The sequence below is a fragment of the Cotesia glomerata genome, linkage group LG8, assembly GCF_020080835.1.
Source record: "Cotesia glomerata isolate CgM1 linkage group LG8, MPM_Cglom_v2.3, whole genome shotgun sequence".
NCBI classification, from domain to species: Eukaryota; Metazoa; Arthropoda; class Insecta; order Hymenoptera; family Braconidae; genus Cotesia; species Cotesia glomerata.
The window spans coordinates 20292546-20310921 of record NC_058165.1 but is presented as its reverse complement, the minus strand read 5'-3'; the positions used below and the strand labels follow the sequence as shown (position 1 = coordinate 20310921).

General features: G+C 26.6%; 2 protein-coding genes across 2 annotated transcripts in view; one reads left to right on the top strand and one right to left on the bottom strand.

Annotated features, from left to right (window-relative positions):
* The window catches only part of LOC123271074 (GATOR complex protein Iml1), a 56743-nt gene extending 55934 nt beyond the window's left edge, over positions 1–809 (top strand). The window contains exon 20 of the mRNA XM_044737304.1: positions 679–809. The gene's annotated coding sequence lies outside the window, so the exon portion shown is untranslated. The remainder of the gene's footprint in view (positions 1–678) is intronic.
* LOC123271076 (rac GTPase-activating protein 1-like) lies at positions 660–13204 on the bottom strand. Its single transcript, XM_044737312.1, has 4 exons — positions 12994–13204; positions 7680–8734; positions 5731–5963; positions 660–1224 (listed from the first exon to the last, which is right to left on the bottom strand). Exons 1-4 carry the CDS (start codon positions 13094–13096, stop codon positions 687–689), a joined length of 1929 nt encoding a protein of 642 aa, XP_044593247.1. The 5' UTR covers positions 13097–13204; the 3' UTR covers positions 660–686.
* Between the last annotated feature and the right edge of the window lie 5172 nt (positions 13205–18376).

Sequence of the window (18376 nt, the reverse complement as noted above, 5' to 3'; positions counted from 1 at the left end):
AATATATATAAATATATAAAATATATGAAAAATTGATATGGGTACTCAAATAAAAGGTCTCGATGAGTGTAACATCGCGATGAGCTTATACTTTTAAAAATGTCCATAGTTCACAAGATACAAGCTAATTTCTTAATTATTGATATTTTTGAAGATATAAGCTCTTCCCGATGTTACACTCATCAAGAGCTTTCATTTGAGTATCCACATGACATTTTTGATATATTTTTCATGTATATATATATATATATATATAAAATATATGAAAAATTGATGTGGGTACTCAAATGAAAGGTTTCGATGAGTGTAACATCGGGATGAGCTTATATCTTTAAAAATGTCAATAGTTTACAAAATACAAGGTAATTTCTTATTTATGTATCTAGAGATCAATCTAATAAAATGTTGTTTATTTTTTTAAGTTGATAAATAATAAATCAAAAATTAATTAAAAATGATTTATTTATATTAAATTATAAACACTCAAAAGCTTATCAATAACCATTACATAAAAAATTAATATCAAGTGCAACCATAAAAAATAATTCCTAATTACTACTTAAGTAAAAAGGCAATCCAAGGCTTAGAATAATTTTCTTAATAAAAAAAAAATATATATATTTAATAAATTATATAGTTTATAATTGAGATTACTCATTAAAACATTTTTTATTTTAGAGAAAAATTTAAATATTATTATTATGAGGCGGTGTGGCAAAATATTTTCTATTTTTCCTCAAGAATGTCCGACTGGAAGCCAGAGGAGTGTTGAAGAACCCTTTAGTAGCGGTGCGTTTCAACAGAGACTCTGTAGATGGCGTGTGCTTGAGTTCCCCGGATTGGGGAGTCCCGATGTTGTTCATACAATCAGGGTTTACAAAATTCGCATAGTAATCTGAGGGAATTTTTAACAAACTCTCAACAATCGCGGCCTGGGTCTTTGTTTCCGAGAGCATTGACGACGCAGACGGCTCCTGGGAACTGTAGCCCACCAAGGTAGGTCCAAACACCTTGGCCAAGTTGCTGATCGGCATTTTGCACTCCGGTGTGGATGACACGCGCTGCAGGTGGAGAACTAAGAAGGCTAGGGTTTCACGGTTCGGCTGTGGAAGCTCTGATATCGCTTGGTACAGCGCTGCGTCCGCATCCTGCTTGTCTGATATTGTTGTCGCACGGACAAAGTCCGCCCAGAGACCGACTGTTATCAGTGGCTCACGCAATGACCTAAACAAATTTTTAAAAAATTTGATTATTACACGCTTTATATTAGCTTCACTTGTATGTCAGTTTGTATGTCAGTTTGTCAGTAACTCTCCGTGGGTAATCTGCGCGCCTGAATATTTTTGATAATCAACAAATAATAGTTTAAAAAACTAAAAATCAGGCTTTTATAAATAAACCAAACAAAAAAATAAAAAATAAATAATAGTTTAAAAAAACTAAAAACACGCTTTTTATAGAAAAACAAACTAAAAAATAGAAAATAAATTTAAATTAAGAATAGTGTTAAAAATTTCAATAAATATAAATTAATAATAGTGTAAATAAAAAAAATGTATTTTATTTTAAAAAAAGCGTGGGGTGCTTTTTAAGATATTATCAAAATGATAATCATTCTACTCATATCTGTCAATAAAATATTTATAACTATTGACACCATGCACCTCACGCTTTTTTTAAAATAAAATACATTTTTTTTATTTACACTATTATTAATTTATATTTATTGAAATTTTTAACACTATTCTTAATTTAAATTTATTTTCTATTTTTTAGTTTGGTTTTCTATAAAAAGCGTGTTTTTAGTTTTTTTAAACTATTATTTATATTCTACTATAGACATTTGAAAATGCTCTATCCATAGATTCGGTAGAATCTGGCGCCAAGTTCCGTTCAAATCCGTTGTAAACGGAGCGCCAGACTACCGACTGTGTTTACTGTAAGCAGAACGGTATTTTGAGGTTGCAAAATTTTATTTAATTCTACGGTACTTTTTTTTCCTAAATTGTATATTATAACAGTAATTCATACTTTATTTGACTGTTATTAATTAATTATATTCACTTATAACAATTAATCGACTTGAAATTATTAAATTTAATCAGCACAAACTATAGCAACGCAAAAATTTCGATCCTGACTTTTTTTCGATGGGCAAAGTGATCTGCCACAGACTAAATAATTCGAGAATGCATAGTAATCCTTCATTAGATGGGAAACTACAGTTAAAAAAAGATATTTCACAGCTTGCATCTACACCCGCCAGGGTGCGCTGGAATTATTTTTACATAAACTGTAGTTTCAAGGGGATAGTTTGCTATAAAAAATGCAACCAACGCGAGATTTAATTAAGTTGGTACCAATTGTAAATTTTTATTATAATTACAAATAAATAATAGTTTAAAAAAACTAAAAACACGCTTTTTATAGAAAACCAAACTAAAAAATAGAAAATAAATTTAAATTAAGAATAGTGTTAAAAATTTCAATAAATATAAATTAATAATAGTGTAAATAAAAAAATGTATTTTATTTTAAAAAGCGTGAGGTGCATGGTGTCAATAGTTATAAATATTTTATTGACAGATATGAGTAGAGTGATTATCATTTTGATAATATCTTAAAAAGCACCCCACGCTTTTTTAAATAAAATACATTTTTTATTTACACTATTATTAATTTATATTTATTGAAATTTTTAACACTATTCTTAACTTAAATTTAGTTTCTATTTTTAGTTTGGTTTTCTATAAAAAGCGTGTTTTTAGTTTTTTAAACTATTATTTATTTTTACTTTTAGTTTGGTTTATTTATAAAAGCGTGATTTTTAGTTTTTAAACTATTATTTGTTGATTATCAAAAATATTCAGGCGCGCAAATTACCCACGGAGAGTTACATACTGACATACTGACATACTGACATACAAGTGAAGCTAATAAAAAATAATTATTTATAAATATTATAAATACGGGGAATCAGAGTTCGATTTCGGAGAGCGAGCCTGAGAAACGGCTACCAGAACCAAGGAAGGCCGCAGGCGCGCAGATTACCCACGGAGAGTTACTGACATACTGACAAACTGACAAACAAACAAACTGACATACAAGTGAAGCTAATATAAAGCGTGTAAAAATACTAAAATCCGAACAAAAACAGTTTCACTGTAAAAAAATCGCGCCAAGTCCACGTTCATAAGACTATTAAGAAAAAAAAATTTGTTTTTTTCTTTACAAAAATATATAAAATAAAAAAATAAAAAAATCCAAGTAACCGATATGATTGTTTATGATTTTCGGAAATTAAAAAAAATTTTGTTATAAATTTAAAAATTAAGAAAAAAATTTTGGAACGTACTTGGTGTGCGTCATTGTGTATTTCAATTTTTTTAAATTTTGCAACCGCGCACACTAAATACGTTCCAAACTTTTTTTTTAATTTTTAAATTTATAACAAAATTTTTTTTAATTTCCGAAAATCATAAACAATCATATCGGTGACTTGGATTTTTTAATTGTTTTATTTTATATATTTTTGTAAAGAAAAAAACAAATTTTTTTTTCTTAATAGTCTTATGAACGTGGACTTGGCGCGATTTTTTTACAGTGAAACTGTTTTTGTTCGGATCTCTAGATAAATAAATGAGAAATGACCTTGTATCTTGTGAACTATTGACATTTTTAAAGATATAAGCTCATCCTGATGTTACACTCATCGAGACCTTTTATTTGAGTACCCACATCAATTTTTCATATATTTTATATATTTATATATATATCATATGTATGTATATTAAGGTGGCGCAAAAAAACCGACTACTTTTTTTTTTGAGTCTCGAGTGAAAAAATGTTAGTTTTTTATGTTTTAAGAGCCCTCACCAAAGGACAGCTTAAAAAAAAATTTTTAAGAGGTCACTCCAAATTTTTTAAAATTTCAAAAATCGTCAAAAATCGAATTTTTTTTTTTAATTTTTTTTCTCGTTACAGTATAATTTTATAGACCAAAAAAAATAAGTTTCTGAAAGTTTCAGTTCAAAATTTAAATTTTGAAAGGTCGCTCATAATTTTTTTTTTTTTCTTTAATTAGTCATATCGCCGACTTTAAGTGTCGGGAGTGGTACGTTGGGGTCTTTTTGGTTTGAAAAAATCTTAACCTACGCGGCAAGGTCAAATCTCAACTAAGCTGGTTTCTAAGACCAGCTTGGGATTCGAACCCACGCCTGGCAGGTGATTAAATAAAATTATTAAATTAAAAAAAATTATTTTTTCTATATTGTGCTTGATTTTTAGTTCATCTCGTGATGTATTTTTATCGATTATTGTACTAAATAAAAAAAAAAAAATGCATGGAATTTTAATTTGAATAGTAAAAGGTCGCTCGAAAAAATCTAAACTAATGCACTAATAAATTGAAAAAAATTATGAGCGACCTTTCAAAATTCAAATTTTGAACTGAAATTTTCAGAAACTTATTTTTTTTTAGTCTATAAAATTATACCGTAACGAGAAAAAAAATAAAAAAAAAAAAATTCGATTTTTGACAATTTTTGAATTTTAAAAAAATTTGGAGCGACATCTTAAAAGTTTTTTTTTAAGTTGTTCTTTTGAGAGAGCTCTTAAAACATCAAAAACTAACATTTTTTCACTCGAGACTCAAAAAAAAAAAAAAAAATAGTCGGTTTTTTTGCGCCACCCTAATAAGGTATATATTAAAAATATATTAAAAATGCATGTGAGTACTCGTATGAAAGCTCTCGATGAGTGCAACATAAAAATGAGTGTACATCTTAAAAAATGCCAATAATTAAGAAATTACATTGCATCTTGTGAACTAATGATATTTTTAAAGATATAAGCTCATTCCGATGTTACACTCATCGATACCTTTCATTTGAGTACCCACATCAATTTTTTATATATTTCATATATTTATATATATTATGTATATATATTTATGAAAAATATATCAAAAATGCATGTGGGTACTGAAATGAAAGGTCTCGATGAGTGTAACGTCGGGATGAGCTTATATCTTTAAAAATGTCAATATTTCACAAGATACAAGGTCATTTCTCAATTATTGACATTTTTAAAGATATAAGCTCATCTTGACGTTACATTTATCAAGAGCTTTCATTTGAGTACCCACATCAATTTTTCATATTTATATATATATATATATGCATATGAAAAATATATTAAAAATGCATATGGGTACTCAAATGAAAGCTTTTGATGAGTGTAACATCAAAATGAGTTTATATCTTAAAAAATGTCAATAATTAAGAAATGACCTTGTATCTTGTCAACAAATGATATTTTTAAAGATATAAGCTCACCCCGATATTACACTCATCGAGACTTTTCATTTGAGTACCCACATCAATTTTTCATATATTTATATATTTCACAAATACCATAAATATAAAATATATAAAAAATGCCATGTGGGTACTCAAATGAAATGTCTCGACGAGTGTAACATCATAATGATTTTATAGCTTAAAAAATGTCAATAATTACGAAATGACATTGCATCTGGTCAACTAATGATATTTTTAATGATAATTCACAAGTTCCGATAGTTTTATATTAATTTAATTTTTTAAATAATTTTATTACTATTGATTAATTTAATTTAAATAAATTTTTATAATTAATTTTAATTAATTTCATTGAAGAAAAAATTTGATTATTATTTTTGACTAGTTTAATTAAAAAAAATAATGTTACCTTAAAAAGTCTTTGAGAGTGGAACAAATAGTCGCAATTTCTATTTCTGATAAGTTAGGAACTCCTTTGTTCTTCAAGAATTTTTCTTTTAAACATTTTACATCGTTGGCTGCACCGTTGACACGGTATAATCCTGGTTCACTCATTCCACGTAATTCAACTTCATTTATACAATGAACGACGATTGATGGTACCATTGGTGGTATCATTGGCGTGTAATCGGCAATTGTACCCTTTGAAATAAAAAAAATAATTTTATTTAATTCTCAAAGTACATGATTTGATCAAATACTTTTTAAAATTTAAGATTTTTTCAAACCAAAAAGACCTCAACGTACCACTCCCAACACTTAAAGTCGGCGATATGACTAATTAAAGAAAAAAAAAAAAAAAAAATTATGAGCGACCTTTCAAAATTTAAATTTTAAACTGAAACTTTCAGAAACTTATTTTTTTTTGGTCTATAAAATTATACTGTAACGAGAAAAAAAATTAAAAAAAAAAAAATTCGATTTTTGAAATTTTAAGAAATTTGGAGTGACCTCTTAAAATTTTTTTTTGAGCTGTCCTTTGGTGAGGGCTCTTAAAACATCAAAAACTAACATTTTTTTACTCGAGACTTAAAAAAAAAAGTAGTCGGTTTTTTTTGCGCCACCCTAATATATATATATATATATATGAAAAATAAATAGAAATGCATGTGGGTGCTTAAATAAAAGCTCTTGATGAGTGTAACATCAGGATAAGCTTATATCTTTAAAAATATCAATAATTAAGAAATGACCTTGTATCTTACTAACTAGTGACATTTTTAAAGATATAAGCTCATTCCGACATTACACTCATCAAGACCTTTCATTTGAGTACCCACATCAATTTTTCATATATTTATATATATGTATTTATGAAAAATATATCAAAAATACATGTGGATACTCAAACAAAAGCTCTTGAAGATTGTAACATCAGGATGAGCTTATATCTTTAAAAACGTCAATAATTAAGATATGACATTGTATCTTGTGAACTATTAACATTTTTAATGATGTAAGCTCATTCTGACATTACACTCATCAAGACCTTTCATTTGAGTACCCACATCAATTTTTCATATATTTATATATATGTATATATGAAAAATATATCAAAAATGCATGCGGGTACTCAAATAAAAGCTCTTGAGGAGTGTAACATCAGGATAAGCTTATATCTTTAAAAATATCAATAATTAAGAAATGACCTTGTATCTTACCAACTAGTGACATTTTTAAAGATATAAGCTCATCCCGATGTTACACTCATCAAAACCTTTTATTCGAGTACCCACATTAATTTTTCATATATTTCATATATTTATATATATTACATATATGTATATATGAAAAATATATCAAAAATGCATGTGGGTACTCAAATGAAAGCTCTCGACGCGTGTTACATTAGGATGAGCTTATATCTTAAAAAACCTCAATATTTAAAAAAGTACAGTTCAATTTTCCAAAATTTATTATATAAATTAACATTTTACAAGTTACGGCAGTCACGAAGTGACTTTATTAACTATATAGTAAATAGGTAAGTGATAATTATTATTAATTAATTATTACAAATATAAATAATGCTGTGAAGCGGGAAAGAATAGGAGTTACGGTAATTATTACGTGAAGCGTTCCACATTCACGTAACAGGATATTAGTAAGAAAGGATTGAGAAGGGAATGTGGAGAGGATCATCTTAATGTGAGCTTATAGAATATGCGAGAAAAAATTATTAGATAGCTCGGACTGGGATTCGAACCCAGAACCTTCCGAAGACATGTCGGCTACTCTACCATTTGAGCTATCCGGTCTATACTAAATTATTTAAGTAATAATATAAATATAATATAGTATTACTATATTAACTAAATAGCTACTCTATATCGTAACTAAATCTCCAAAAAAACTTACCGTAACTCCACGAAGGGTAGGCGTATTCCCAACAGGAATACAAGGCAGCGGAACTAAATCCTTGCACTCAGAATGAGTCACAGCCTTACAATCCCTACACTTGAGCGCCAATTTTCCAAATTTGATCCTGTTGCCACAAGGCGAGCATACCTCAGACTTAATAACAGTCTTTCCAGCGAAACTATGAGTCCTCATAGACTTTGTATTAAACGTATACCCTCCAATATTAGGACTGGGCTTAAAAACATTTTCATTATCAGACCCTGAAGTAAAATTATCCTGCAAGGGCGCTGAAGGCTTAGTGTCATCATCAGCGTCATAAAAATCCTTCGTGGACTTGCGATCGACACTCTTGCGCCTCTTTCTGGACCTTTGAACCACATTCGGGTCTCGGTTCTCATCTCCAGTGATCGCTTCGATCACTGAAGAAGCAGTAACAGCTCCTTCTTTAGGCATTACTACAGTAGTCGTCGCGATAATCCTGTCAGAATTATTTAAATCAACAACTTTATTAACTGTACTCTTCCTCTTCCTTGTAACATACTCTCCACTGGGTCTGTGCTCTTTCCAGTCCCGCTTATTAAAGTTCTGGTTCAGCAGCATGCTTGCATCCAAATCATCCTCAGATTTTGAGTAGCAGCTTAAATCGCTTAAAATAGACCCTGTAGAGTCCAGCTCAGCTATCGTGTTCAGCTTGTCGTTGTGGTAGTCCTTAGAATTTGTGGTCCCGCTGTGCCGCCCGTTGGTTAAAGTTGTGTTATTCAGAAATTGCAATTTTTCGCGCGTTTCGTCGTTTAAGTTTCTACCTCCGTCGTTAAATAATAAATCTCTCGCCATTGCAATTTGACGCTCCAAAGAATTTCTTTGCTCCTCTGCGGCTCGTCGGCGACGCTTTTCTTCGTCGAGCAAGCGACGAGCGTGAGATAATTTGCGCTCTAGGTCTGTTGACTCGTGGCGAGATTTTTCTAATGCGCAGTGCAAGCGTTGACATTCTAAAACTGCTGACAGCCATTTTTGACGCGTTTCTTCTTGGTTTAGCGCGAATTGCAAAAATTCTGGAAATTTTATTATTTGAATGTGAATAATTTTTTTTTTTTAATTAAAAATAAAACAGATAATTTTTTAAAAATGATTTTAAATTAAAAATCTTTAAATAAATTTTTTAAAATTATTTTTAGTGAAAAATAAGACAAATAATTTTTTTTTAATTATTTAAAATTAAAAATACATAAATAAGTTTTTTTAATCATTTAAAATCAAAGATAAGACAAATAATTTTTAAAAATTATTTTGAATTAAAAACCTTTAAATTAATTTTTTTAAATTATTTTGAATAAAAAAAGTCATGAATAATTTTTTTTTTTGTTATTTTAAATTAAAAACTCTTAAATTTTTAAAAATTATTTCAAGTGAAAAATAAGACAAATAATTTTTTAAAAATTATTTTAAATTAAAAATCCTTGAATAAATTTTTTAAAATTGTTTTGTATTAAAAATATGACATAGAATATTTTTTTTACGTATTGTGAATTAAAAATACATAAATAAATTTTTAAAAATTTTAAATAATTTTTAAAAAATTATTAAGATACCCGTGTAAAAAAAAATTGTCCCAAAAATGTCCCAAGCGTGGGACATCCAAACGTGACACAATTTGGGACATTTTTGGGACATCTTAAAAAAAATTGAAAATTTTAAAATAGTGCGTTTAAGTAATTTTTCGTCGATTTTAGGTATTTTTTTGAAGATTTTCAGAAGACTTCACAATTTCATGACAATTTTACTACAATTTCAAACGGTTTTTAAATGATTTTGAAGAAGATAATTTATTTTTGCACAGCTGTAGATTTGTCTAGAAATTAATGGATGAAACATTTATTGAACATTTGTGGGACAATTTTTAATATTTTTAGAACAATTTTGAACGTTTTTCAAATAATTAAAAAAAAAAAAAAAACAATTTATTTTTGCACGGTTGTAGATTTGTCCTAAAATTAATAGATGAAAAATTTTAGGACATTTTTGGGACAACTTGAGGACAATTTTAGGACATTTTTAGGACATTTTTGGGACAATTCTGTAATGTTTCTACAACAAACTTTGAAAATTTTTAGAACTATTTCACGACACTTTTGAAAAAATATTAAAAAAAATATTTAAAAAATGGTCCGAAAATTCCCTAAAATTGTCCCAAAAATGTCCTAAAATTGTCTCAAAAATGTCCTAAAGTTGTCCCAAAAATGTCCTAAAATTTTTCATCTATTAATTTTAGTACAAATCTACAAGCGTGCAAAAATAAATTATCTTTCTTGAAATCGGTCAAAAGTGTCGTGAAATAGTTCTAAAAATGTTCAAAGTTTGTTGTAGAAACATTACAGAATTGTCCCAAAAATGTCCTAAAATTGTCCCAAAAATGTCCTAAAGTTGTCCCAAAAATGTCCTCAAGTTGTCCCAAAAATGTCCTAAAATTTTTCATCTATTAATTTTAGGACAAATCTACAACCGTGCAAAAATAAATTGTTTTTTTTTTTTAATTATTTGAAAAACGTTCAAAATTGTCCTAAAAATATTAAAAAAATGTTCCGAAAATGTCCTAAAATTGTCCCAAAAATGTTCAATAAATGTTTCATCCATTAATTTCTAGACAAATCTACAGCTGTGCAAAATAAATTATCTTCTTCAAAATCATTTAAAAACGATTTAAAATTGTAGTAAAATTGTCATGAAATTGTGAAGTCTTCTGAAAATCTTCAAAAAAATACCTAAAATCGACGAAAAATTACTTAAACGCACTATTTTAAAATTTTTAATTTTTTTTTGAGATGTCCCAAAATTGTCCCAAATTGTGTCACGTTTGGATGTCCCACGCTTGGGACATTTTTGGGACAATTTTTTTTTACACGGGTACTAGACAATTTTTTGTTTTTTTTTTTTAAATTGCATAAAAATAATTTTTTTAAGCTCTCAAAAATAAACTTCTCTAAATAAATTTTGCTCATTATAATTTAATTGTTAAAAAAAATGACTAGATGTCTCTAAATTTCATGACATCAAAATTGCCATACACTTGACAATTTTTCAACAGTAAACTACGTTTCAAAATTATTTTTAAAAAATTGCATTTATAATTTTTTAGAGCTTCTAAGATAGAATTTTTTAATTAAATTCTTCTTGCTATGATTCATTAGTTGAAAAATTTTTTACAATAAGCAAATGTCTTTCAATTTCAGTATAATTAAATTTCAGCATCAAAAATTATTTAGAATAATTATGAATTTTTTTTCAAGTTAAAAATACATAGATGAATTTAAAAAAATTGTTATAAAATTAAAAATAACATACAAATAATTATTAAGATTCGGAAATTAGCAGATACTTGACAATCTTTTTTATTTTTCTTGAAAAATAAATTAAGTAAAAAAAAATGAATTTAAAAAAAATTACATTTTTTTAAGCTTTAAAAAAATGAAATTTTTTAAATAAATTTTTCTTGTTATAATTTAATTGTTAAAAAAATTATAAAAATGACCAGATGTCTAGATTCAGCATGAAAAATTATTTAGACTAATAATAAATTTTTTTTCCAAGTTAAAAATACATAAATGAATTTTTTTAATTATTTAAAATCAAAAATTATGCATAAATAATTTTTTACAATTATTTTGAATTAAAAATACCTTAATAAATTTTTAAAAATTTATTATAATACACAAATAATTTAAAAAAAAATGATTGAGATACTAAAATTAACAGACACAACAATTTTTTTTATTTTTCCTAAAAAATAAGTTGTCTAGAAAATTATTTTTTAAAAACTACTATAATTTTTTTGAGCTTTCAAAAATAAAATTCTTTAAATAAATTTTTTTGTTATAATTTAAGTATTAAAAAAATTATAAAAATGACCAGATGTATCTACAATTTAGCATAAAAAATTATTTAGACTAATTTTGAATTTTCTAAATAATTTTTTTTCCAAATTAAAAATACATAAATGAATTTTAAAAAATTATAATAAAATAAAAAATAATTATTAAATTACTGAAATTAGCAGACAATACCCGTGTAAAAAAAAATCGTCTTAAAATTGTCTTAAAATTGTCGTTCGTTTAAGATCTTAAACGTGACACAAACTAAGACTATTTTAAGACGCCAAAAAAAAAAATTCCGAGAGCAGATTTTTGAAAATTTGGTTCTCGAATTTGTGGTGAAAATTAATTTTTAGACGATTTTACGACTTTCTAACCGCAATATTTTTGAGCAAGATGTTTTTAAATTGAATTTAAAATTATTATCTGACAATTTTAAAACTTTTTTAAGACGTTCCGTTTTAATGTTCCGGGGCGCTGTTGCTTTTAGTCCATCTTAAAATAGTCTAAATTTTTTTTTAAGATTTTTTTAAGACTAATTTAAGATAATTTTAAGACAATTTAAAGACGTTCCATAATAATTTTCTGGAGCTGTCATTGTGATATCATCTTATAATAGCCTAAAAATTTTTTAATAATTTTTTTAAGACTATTTTAAGATTTTTTCAAGACGATTTTAAGACTATTTTAAGATTTAAGTCTTAAAATAATTTTTAAATTAGTCTTAAAAAAATCTTAAAAAAAGATTTAGAGACTATTTTGAAATGAGCAAACAGCAACAGAGCCCTGGAACATTAAAACAGAACGTCTTAAAAAAGTCTTAAAATTGTCAGATAATAATTTTAAATTCAATTTAAAAACATCTTACTCAAAAATATTGCGGTTAGAAAGTCGTAAAATCGTCTAAAAATTAATTTTCACAAAAAATTCGAAAAGCAAATTTTCAAAAATCTGCTCTCGGATTTTTTTTTTTTTTTGGCGTCTTAAAAGAGTCTTAAAATAGTCTTGGTTTGTGTCACGTTTAAGATCTTAAACGAACGACAATTTTAAGACGAATTTTTTTTACACGGGTATTGACAATATTTTTTATTTTTCTTAAAAAATAAATTAAGCCCATCAAATTATTTTTTTAAAAATGACATTAATAATTTTTTTGATCCCTCAAAAATAAAATTTTTCTTATAATAATTTAAGTAATTGCTAAAATAATTATAAATATGACCAGAGGTCGCTAAAATTTAGCATCATAAATTATTTAGACTAATTATTAATTTTCTAAATAATTTTTTTTTCCAAATTAATATTTAATACATTAACCATGTGCTAAAATTTAAATTAATTTTATCAATTGAATTTGAATAAAAAAAAATAAAATAAAAAATAATAAAAGATTGCCACATTGAAAATTTATTTTCAATAATTAAATGTTGTATAAAAAAACTAACCTTCTTCGCAAGATCCATTGACGAGAACATTAGTACATCGTACGAGCTCATCATGACTCGCTAATATTGACAACGAACTCATTTTTATTTCTTCACTAGACATTAATTAACAAACGAAATTATGAAACACTACATTTAACCGTCCGACCAAAATATTTATCAAGCCGACATCTTTGCCGTTTACTCGTTGAAAAACTGTTAGACTGCGCAGTCACTGCGGAGAGGCGTCCTTCAACACTCTCCGTTTTTATTGGCTAGCTTCAGACTGTTGAGATTTCAAACTTACCAATTAAAATTTTAGATTTAAAATGTGGCGCCACCTGGTGGGGGCTTTGAGAAGGAAAAAATGGAACGCCGGGAAAGACGCAAAGACGCTAGAAGCGCTTTTGCTGGTGTAATGGCGGACTTTGCTGCCGACCTTCAACGAAGTAGGAAGTATTATTTTTCTAAATGATATTTTTTAATTAAAAAATTATAATTTTTGACAATTTTCGAGGTTTTTTTTTAAGGGATTACCCTCGCGACTTCCGTCGTCAAAAGTTTATGCTAGAGTGTGCATGACCGTGAAGTTAGCACATAGCGGACAAAAATGATTTTTACACGCTTTATATTAGCTTCACTTGTATGTCAGTTTGTTTGTTTGTCAGTTTGTCAGTATGTCAGTAACTCTCCGTGGGTAATCTGCGCGCCTGCGGCCTTCCTTGGTTCTGGTAGCCGTTTCTCAGGCTCGCTCTCCGAAATCGAACTCTGATTCCCCGTATTTATAATATTTATAAATAATTATTTTTTATTAGCTTCACTTGTATGTCAGTATGTCAGTATGTCAGTATGTAACTCTCCGTGGGTAATTTGCGCGCCTGAATATTTTTGATAATCAACAAATAATAGTTTAAAAAAACTAAAAAATCACGCTTTTATAAATAAACCAAACTAAAAAGTAAAAAATAAATAATAGTTTAAAAACTAAAACACGCTTTTTATAGAAAACCAAACTCAACAATAGAAAATAATGTTAAAACAAGATTAGTGCTAAAAATTTCAATAAATATAAAGTAATAACAGTGTAAATAAAAAAAATGTATTTTATTTTAAAAAGCGTGGGGTGCTTTTAAGATATTATCAAAATGATAATCACTCTACTCATATCTGTCAATAAAATATTTATAACTATTGACACCATGCACCTCACGCTTTTTACACGCTTTTTATTAGCTTCACTTGTATGTCAGTTTGTCAGTTTGTCAGTTTGTCAGTTTGTCAGTTTGTCAGTTTGTCAGTTTGTCAGTTTGTCAGTATGTAACTCTCCTTCGCATAAAGAGACTACCATAATGATATTATTTAAATTTTGATTATTATCAACCTAGAACCCAGGTGATGACCTTCCTAGTCATCCTCTGATGACCATCCCGAAGTTATATCTCGAAACCAGGTGTTTTCCTCCGTAGGTTTTCATCGGGAATGGCACAGATAAACCCGTACATCAACCCGGAATCCTCTGATGACCATCCCGAAGTTATACTCCAAACCAGGTGTTTTCCTCCGTAGGTTTTACACGCTTTATATCAGCTTCACTTGTATGTCAGCTGTTCAGTTTGTAACTCTCCGTGGGTATTTTGCGCGCCTGAATATTTTTGATAATCAACAAATAATAGTTTAAAAACTAAAAATCACGCTTTTATAAATAAACCAAACTAAAAAGTAAAATAAATAATAGTTTAAAAACTAAAAACGCTTTTTATAGAAAACCAAACTAAAAATAGAAAAATAAATTTTAATAAATTTAAATTAAGAATAGTGTTAAAATTTCAATAAATATAAATTAATAATAGTGTAAATAAAAAATGTATTTTATTTTAAAAAGCGTGGGGTGCATGGTGTCAATAGTTATAAATATTTTATTGACAGATATGAGTAGAGTGATTATCATTTTGATATCTTAAAAGCACCCCACGCTTTTTTTAAAATAAAATACATTTTTTTATTTACACTATTATTAATTTATATTTATTGAAATTTTTAACACTATTCTTAATTTAAATTTATTAAAATTTATTTTCTATTTTTTAGTTTGGTTTTCTATAAAAAGCGTGTTTTTAGTTTTTTTAAACTATTATTTATTTAAAATAAAATACATTTTTTTATTTACACTATTATTAATTTATATTTATTGAAATTTTAACACTATTCTTAATTTAAATTTATTTTCTATTTTTTAGTTTGGTTTTCTATAAAAAGCGTGTTTTTAGTTTTTTTAAACTATTATTTATTTAAAATAAAATACATTTTTTTTATTTACACTATTATTAATTTATATTTATTGAAATTTTTAACACTATTCTTAATTTAAATTTATTTTCTATTTTTTAGTTTGGTTTTCTATAAAAAGCGTGTTTTTAGTTTTTTTAAACTATTATTTTACACGCTTTTTATTAGCTTCACTTGTATGTCAGTATGTATCAGTATGTAACTCTCCGTGGGTATACCAGAGAAATTAAGTAATTCTTAAACTAAAACAATGGTAAAGTATATAATTGAAGCTTATTCAATAAGCTTCCTGATGTAAATTACATGAGTGAAATAAGTTATCCGAATTAAAAGTTATCCATGGTAAAAGTATGCTTTTTTTAATTTAAAAATGTTTTGTATGGTTGAATTTTTAAATTAATTGACCGAGTTTAGTTATCTTCGAGTTTGATTAAAATGATCGTCCATGGAATAAGTAAGCTACGTTTCATTGAAATCCATTCAGAACTATAGACACTTGATAACAAGTCACGTTCAACGTTGAAAAAAAACTAGTTAATAACGATCAGTAAATTAATGAAAATTCTCTTAGATTCTGTTATAGCGAAATATATGGTTAGTTTAACGTAATACTGATAAGTAATCAGAAAAGCGGAAGTCAAATTCATTCGTAATTACTGTTTCGAAACGATACGTGAAAGAAACATATTTATTAGGTACAAGCCCTATAAAAACTAATTGTATCCTTACTCGGATTACTTTATAAAATGTCATCTATTGTCAAAATTGGAAAAACGATAGAGAACTATAAAAGCATTACAAGTAAATTCTTTTGAATTCCATTAGGGAATAATAATTCTTGGCTTGATAAAACTCCGATTCATTATCATACAAGCAACTATCAAACTTATGGTAATTACTCTTTTTTAACGATTCACAAAAGGCGAATATTTATATCGGGAACAAACCGTATAAAAACCAATTACATCCTTACTCGGATCGCCTTATAAATGTTTCCCATTGTCAATATTAGAAAAACAATAGAGAACTATAAAAGTATTGCTAGCAAATTCTTTTAAATTCCGTTAGGAAATAATTATTCTTGATTTTTGATGAAAATCCGATTCATAATCATAAAAGCAACTATCAAACTTATAGGCAATTACTGTTTCGAAACAATTCACATAAGGCGTATATTTATCATGAACAAATCCTATAAAAACTAATTGTATTCTTACCCGAATCGTCTTATAAAACGTCGTTTATTTTAATGTGAGATAATACAGTAAAAAACTACGTACATATCACTGGCAAAGTCTAATAACAAAAATTAGAAATTCATCTGCAATTACTTCAACATCAGAATGATAGTCCTCACTTGAAGCTACTCAAGACATACAACTGTCTTTGCAAATAGATTATCATATTTCTTTATGGGTATTTTCGATAATAATTTCGTAGAAAACTACAATGCAAGTACCTATTCTGTATTGATTCAGCCTCTTAAGCTTCTATCAACAAAATCCATTCTCAATTCATAGCCACTTGGAAATACTAATAGAATTTAGTTCGTCTTACTCGTACCACATAAAATCCAATAAATTTATTATTTTTTTTCGTTTATCAGACAGTATTTGGAATCCCTGTTTCAAAAACACAATAGCTAACAATAACTTCCAATCAATCATTGTTTTTTATTTGGATCTATGTGGATCTTTCAGCAGGGATAATTTGCGCGCCTGAATATTTTTGATAATCAACAAATAATAGTTTAAATAAATAATAGTTTAAAAAAACTAAAAACACGCTTTTTATAGAAAACCAAACTAAAAAATAGAAAATAAATTTAAATTAAGAATAGTGTTAAAAATTTCAATAAATATAAATTAATATTAGTGTAAATAAAAAAAATGTATTTTATTTTAAAAAAAGCGTGAGGTGCATGGTGTCAATAGTTATAAATATTTTATTGACAAATATGAGTAGAGTGATTATCATTTTGATAATATCTTAAAAAGCACCCCACGCTTTTTAAAATAAAATACATTTTTTTATTTACACTATTATTAATTTATATTTATTGAAATTTTTAACACTATTCTTAATTTAAATTTATTTTCTATTTTTAGTTTGGTTTTCTATAAAAGCGTGTTTTTAGTTTTTAAACTATTATTTATTTTTACTTTTAGTTTGGTTTATTTATAAAGCGTGATTTTTAGTTTTTTAAACTATTATTTGTTGATTATCAAAAATATTCAGGCGCGCAAATTACCCACGGAGAGTTACATACTGACATATTGACATACTGACATACAAGTGAAGCTAATAAAAAATAATTATTTATAAATATTATAAATACGGGGAATCAGAGTTCGATTTCGGAGAGCGAGCCTGAGAAACGGCTACCAGAACCAAGGAAGGCCGCAGGCGCGCAGATTACCCACGGAGAGTTACTGACAAACTGACATACAAACTGACATACAAGTGAAGCTAATATAAAGCGTGTAATAAAGTGAATAGTAAAATCAGGATTTTACTGTTTGAAATGGTAATTTTTAGCAGTTGATCATTACTTATTATAAATCGACTGTTATTTATTACAGTTTACTTTTTTCCGTGTATGTTTAATTTTATTTAACAAAAAAGTTTGTTCCAAAAAATTATTAAAAAAAAAATTGCATTTTTTACTTTTTTAAATTTCTATAAGTCAATTTTTTTCCTAATTTTTTTTTGCCATAATTTATTTGTTATAAAATTCCTAAAATTATTAAATATTTGCTAAATTAATCTTCATGTCATTTTTTCTAAACGTATTATCAATATGATGATAACGTTAGTAGACGTTTTTAATTTATTTTTTATTTTTTAAATTAAAATTAAAGAATATTTTTTTAAAATTGCACTTATATAATTTTTCAAAATTTTCATAATTAATTTTGGGTAGTAAAAAAAATTTTTTTTTCAGTAATTTAATTTCAAAGCTCGTTGAATAAAGTAGTAATGTAAAATTTTTAATTAAAAAATGATATATATTATTAGTAAATAATAAATTTTTGAATTTTATTATAAAGTGAATTTATGACCATAAACAACTTAGCGCCAAAAGTTAATTTTCTTTTTTAAACTAAATAGCATTTAA

What these genes read in the sequence shown, in the direction of transcription:
- LOC123271076 (XM_044737312.1), bottom strand. Translation starts at nt 13,096, where the DNA reads ATGTCTAGTGAAGAAATAAAAATGAGTTCGTTGTCAATATTAGCGAGT. An exon ending in CAATGGATCTTGCGAAGAAG is followed by an intron (nt 8,735 to 12,993) that starts GTTAGTTTTTTT and finishes TAAAATTTCCAG; the next exon opens with AATTTTTGCAATTCGCGCTA. An exon ending in ACTCTCAAAGACTTTTTAAG is followed by an intron (nt 1,225 to 5,730) that starts GTAACATTATTT and finishes AAATTTGTTTAG; the next exon opens with GTCATTGCGTGAGCCACTGA.